General features: G+C 48.1%; 1 protein-coding gene across 2 annotated transcripts in view; it reads right to left on the minus strand.

The window, feature by feature from the left end:
* FGF9 (fibroblast growth factor 9) overlaps window positions 1-5,814 on the minus strand; it is a 56,465-nt gene that overhangs the window by 48,363 nt on the left and 2,288 nt on the right. Inside the window, exon 1 of one of the 2 annotated variants that reach the window (XM_006773167.2) lies at window positions 5,361-5,673. The exons of the other annotated variant lie outside the window; for it this stretch is intronic. Within the exon in view, the coding sequence (XP_006773230.1) occupies window positions 5,361-5,559 (199 nt within the window). The 5' untranslated portion in view covers window positions 5,560-5,673. Of the gene's footprint in view, window positions 1-5,360; window positions 5,674-5,814 lie in introns of those variants that run through there. 2 annotated transcript variants of the gene reach the window in all.

A 5,814-nucleotide genomic window follows, 5' to 3' on the forward strand; every position in this document is an offset into this window, starting at 1 on the left:
GGGAGGGGGCGCACAGTGGGGGGGATAGTTAGGACACATATGTAATAGCTTAATCAATAAAGAAAGAAAAAAATACATGAACTATATACATATAATAAAGCACAGGATTCCAAGGCGATGTGAAAGACAAGAGATATTTCTTATAAAGGGGCATTCCTAATTGCTTTTTAAAGCACAAAATACAACAAATATCTTGTGTTTACAATTCACAGAATATCTATTTGGACCTGCAAACTATTTATTTTTGTGGAATATGAAATACTGTATGGAAAAATAGAAAGCAAAATTACAAATTATATTTCAGATCTGAAACTCTGTGACTCTGTAATGAAAGAAAACCCAAATTAAACAAGTTTCCTAATAGTCTTTCCTACCTCACAAAGCCATTTGAAAGATAAATACGGTAATATCTCCATGAGATTCATTTCACCCTCATTGCAATCAGTTTGTTGCATTATACTATTTCTAGCTCTTTTGGTTGAAAATAATTAAAAGTGTGGCATTTAACTGCCATTAGGAGTCACCTACACGTGAATCTCTTCTTAGCTACCTGAAAACACAGCACAATATAGGTCACAGTTACCCTAAAATTAGTGTTAGAAATTCATTAATGTCCAATTGTCATCATAAAGTGAAAGACAGGAAACATTTGCCTCCTTGGAGGTCTGACCCATTAGGTAAACCATGTCAACAGGAAAAGGCTTTCTTCTTTCTCTAGACAGCAGGTAGCTCTGAAAACTAATAATGAATATTGGCCCATGGTGACCATCAGGCCCAAAAAGGAACAGAGTGTATGTGACCTCACAAAACCATCTGACTGGCTGGTATGCAGAACATTAAGAATAACAACAATGACAATCTAATTAGTAGCTAGAACACTTGAAAATTTAGTCTGTGCCAAATGAGAGGCCTTCTCTCATTCAATCCTCAAAATTTTTTTAATTCTCACCTGGGTATATGTTCATTGATTTTAGAGATAGAGGAAGGGGAAGATGGAAAGAGAGAATGAAAAACATCGTGAGAGCGAAACATCAATTGGTTTCCTCCAGTATGTGCCCTGACCTGGGATTGAACCCATAACCTAGGTATGTGCCCTGACCAAAAATCAAACCCGCAATGTTTTGGTGTATAGGACAATGCTCCAATCAACTGAACCACCTGGCCAAAGCTCATTACAATATTTTAATCTCCAGTTTACAAATGGGAACAGTTTTCAAGGTATTAAATAACTTGGCTGCAAGCAACCAGGCTCCAAAACCTATCTCCTCATCTATTACACACATCTTACCATTAGTTTCACCTTTTTTTCACGGATCCATGATTTCTGTATCATTTTTATATAGTTATTCCATGACTAGCGACTAGAAGATGTTGCCTAGGTCAGACTCCATAGACCCCATGGGCAGGACTAGGAGTAACAGAGGAAATAAAAACGGTTGAGCCAATAGGACTGCACTGTCTTCTCACACAGACCTTGGAAAGGTAGGCATATCTTGTGTGTGTAGACTATTTACCCAACGAGTGAGACACTTGATGCTGGGCTGATGTTGTGGCATTCACTGTGACGCTCGCTGCGCCAACTAGCGGTGGGGTATCTGAAGCTGGCACGTAACCCGAATTTTAGCTCACAACTCAAAGCAAAAAATCGGCCAAGACGGCTCATATCTTGAAAAACTCATTAGTCAGGACACTCGTAAGTCAAGGCCCCACTGTATTAGTGAGTGACTATTGTAAGTCAAGCATCAGGCCATTTGCTGAGTATATAAGGATGAATAAGATATAATCTGGGCCATATAACCTCAAAGGCTTCCTCATCTAGTGGGAAGAAGGACAAATAAACAAATGAATATGATAACAATGTGGTGAATGCAGTGAAAGGGAGCCATTTAGGGAATAGTCAGTGTCCAAAGACAGTTTTGGGAAGGGGAGTGATAAGAGCTTGCTAAATGAAATAGTACCTGGGACAAGCCTCCAAGGGGCTTACCATGTGAAAAGGAACTACCTATCTAGTGACCCCAGGTGGAAAGGATTTTATTACCTCAAACATCATACATATCTCTGCAACTCCTTGAAAAGTAAAGACCTCAAAAGAACGGCCCAGCTTTTCATGAGGTCATCTCAGTGATCTGAGAGCCAATGGATGTTTGGGTCAGGGCCACTCCCAGGTCTTTCTATTTGAGTCAGAAAGACCTGGCAACCTGGCAACCAGATCTACACACACACATATACCCAGGTCAGACTGAAATCCTTACCATTTATAGTACCATCTTGTCCCCAGTGAACTCTATAACCTCAACCAGGTCAACTCACCTGTCTTTTGGCCTGAGCCAGAGCCAAGCACATGCTTCCAACTGTCCTCATTTGAGTAAGGCCCACTCTCCATTATTTGTTTATACAGATGTTCAGCACAAAGGAGGCCCAGGAGAAGGCTTCTGTGTAGGAACATTTAAATGCTTAATGATCAATGGGAGAGGAGGAAAAAAAAGAGCAAGGAAAAGAAGAAGAAAGGGAGGGAGGGAGGAATGAGATTGCACTTAAAAACTGCCATCATTTGTGCACCATGGTGGCCTATCTCTCTTCTTTAACAGACACACCCTAGACATCCTCAAGTAATGGATATTGATGGAGGTACATGGGAAACACAAGATCATGGCTAGTTTCATTTGGCATTCCCTTTCACAGCAACCAACAGTTCCCAATGAGGATGAGCTCACTGGGTTCTAGAGGGTCTTATGCTGTCTGAGGTCACCCCTGGTGCATAAGAGGCAAGGTCAGTTCCAGGGACTACTTTAGAAAAAAAGACCACACCAAAACTTCATCCTCACTCCAGACTCAGAAGGTAACTGATCAGCCCCAGAGCTCTGTTCAAAAGGACAATTAACACAAAGGTGGCCTAGCTCCCAAGAGCCCCCTATATTGTGCCTCACCTCCAACGCCATAACAAGGCCAACCCTGGAAAGTGTTATGGTGGACAGAGGCTGCTCTACTCTGGCCTAGGTTAAACAGTCCTCTAGTCTAAAAGCCCCCAATACTTAACAGAGCTGCATTCTTCAGAGGACAAGAATGTATGCAGGCTTTGGAGAGAGGCATGACATGAGGCTCTGAAAACAGATTAACCTCCCTACTATAGCGAGTTCCCTGCTTAGCCAGCAACCCCATATGAGGGCCACCCAGTCATTTATATCAGGGCCTGCATCTCAGAAAGTCTAGTTAGCAGCAACTTGAGCAAATCTCAGAGTTACTTAAGAAATGACTACTTGAGCCCAGCCGGGCATGGCTCAATGGTTGAGCATTGACATATGAACCCGGAGATCACAATTCAATACCCCTGTCAGGGCACATGCCTGGGGTTGCAAACTCCAGCCATAGTAGGGAGCATGCAGGAGGCAGCCAATCAATGATTCTCTCATCATTGATGTTTCTACCTCTCCCTCTCCCTTCCTTTCTAAAATCAATAAAATATAGATTTTTTAAAAAGAAATGACTACCTAAATGGCAGTTATAACTCCACCAATTTTTCAAAAATCTGGACCAGTCCTAAACAGTTTCTTAAATAGGCGGTCTTTCCCTTAGTGAGGTATTTTTAATGAGATTGCTTTAACCTCTTTTTTTAAAAACTCATCCTACCCTATTTCTCCCCTTTAGTACAACTTCCACCTGACTCCTGGCCCCTTTAAAGTGCAGCCCCAGTTAGGGTGCTCATTTGGGGTTCTTGAAGGGCCAACACACCAGGCCACAAGGCACAGCCAAAAGAAGCAGGCCATCTGTCCACCAAAGCCAGGGTCAACTGCTCAGGCTTTCTTCCCTGTGCAAGTAAAATAGAAGATCAGGCCCAGCACTCACTTTTTTATTCTTCTACAGGAGCATTTTCTCAATTGACATTCTGTTCGCTTTTTTCTGCCTAATAAGTGCTTTAAAGAGGGGGATAAAACAGGAAATGAAACGTCTGGCTCCCCTAGCCTATACCCCAGAGGCACAATTCCCAATTCTTTATCGCTGCACCACCGCCCCCAAAGGGAAAAAGCACAGGGCCCTCTCAAGGTCCCACCTAAGCTGTCACCGCTGCAACGCTCCCCGCCCCCACTGCCTGCTGGGTCAACGCCAGGCTCCCCCAAAGCCGCAGTCACCTGCAGGTGGGGAAGAGAGGTCACTTTCCTCCTGGTGGTTCATTCCAGGTGGAAGATGCATCTTTTATATATATATCAAGGTATAAACCAGCCCATCCCTGCCCCACTGAACGCTCTTTCCTAGAGAATGGGAGAAGACACTGAGGGTAAAGAATGCTGTCCCCAGAGAGGGAGCATAGAGGTGGGAGCCCTGTGCCTGGTGTGACACGCTGCCGCAGCCCCCGCCCACCCCGCGCAGGTCTCTTCTGGGCGCGGCTGCGCAGCGAGAGTAGGAGGCAGGAGGCTCGCTTACCAAGCTGCAGAGGTTGCTAATATTGGGACCTGCCGCAGCGGTAGCGGCAGGAGACCGCGGCACTGCTGACAACCCCACAGCCTTTCTCACTACAACCGGATGAAATACTTATATAGCTCTTGTTCCCCACCCCCGTTGCGCACAGCCACCCACTCAACTCCATCCAAGCCCCGGAGAGCAACACCGCAGAGAGTGCCAGGCACACCCTTCCCCCTCTGCCGGCTCTCGCTGATTATATAGCTCCCAGCCCCTCGCCCCCCACACCCCGCCCTCCCACATACAATATCCCTGCGAACCAGGCCAACAGTGCCTAGCGAATCTAAACAGCAGAGATGTCACCTGCAGGATGGGGGGAGCAGGGGGAGTGCCGAGGACTACTTTGTTATTTTATGATCTTTATTCAGCCGCTGTACCAGCAGTCCTTGTCCGCTAACGCCACAATGCGCCTCTGGGGTCCTCTCCACCCTCGTAGTCCCCACCTTACCTCCCTTGCATCCTACTCTCCCAGTGGCAATTACTGGATTTCTAATGACTCAACTGCATGTAGCAAACGTCCTACCCTAAAAGTGACTACACTAAAATAATAAGCTTGGGGTGTGGGGGAGCCCCACTAGCACATCCCATAATCTCTCTATGCCGGGTCCAGTAGTGCTGCACGGGGGTTCCGAGGGTCCCTCAAAGACCAGGCTCTTCCAGTACACACAATGCCACCGGGCCGACCCTGCCCTGCCCCAACCTACGGCGCTGTAGGCTCTCCGCGCTGAGAAGTCGGCCCACCCAGCGCTGGAAAGCCGGCCGCGGACCGCAGGCCAGAAGCTGGGCTCCGGGAAGCGGTTAACAATAGCTTGCCATCGTTCCACCAGGCCTTTGGCCTCATCCCCACCCCCTCACCCCATCCTTCCCCGGCGCTCCTGACTTGCAGGGCCCGAGCCCCGACCCACCTCCCGGGCGCCTCGGAGCCCCGCCTGTGAGCTTCCGATAGAGGAAGAAAGGTCCGGGACAGAACGAGGTGTCAGGTTCCGATATCCAGGTGGCCCTCAGTCCCCGCACCAAGTCTCCCGCCGCGGCGCGCGCCTCCAGCGGTTCCCACACCGAAAACCACCGCGCAGCGGGGCGGCGGCTGTCAGTCCCGCAGACCATACACACAAAGAAACGAAGGGGCTCAACCTGGGCCAAAAAACCTGGTTACCCAAATGCTGCCATAGGTGTGAAGCCACCGCCCGTGGCCCCCAGAAATGAGTCTGTACTGAGTCTCCACAGCAACGCAGGGCGCACCAGCCGGGTAGAGGGTGCCGGATATGGAGCGCGTTAGGACCGCGCGGAGCCGGCCGGGCAACCGCTGAAAGCGCCACGGGCCAGGGCTGCAGAGCCGGCACCTGCCGGCCGACTGCGCGA

The sequence above is a fragment of the Myotis davidii genome, unplaced genomic scaffold, assembly GCF_000327345.1.
Source record: "Myotis davidii unplaced genomic scaffold, ASM32734v1 scaffold886, whole genome shotgun sequence".
Classification (NCBI taxonomy): domain Eukaryota; kingdom Metazoa; phylum Chordata; class Mammalia; order Chiroptera; family Vespertilionidae; genus Myotis; species Myotis davidii.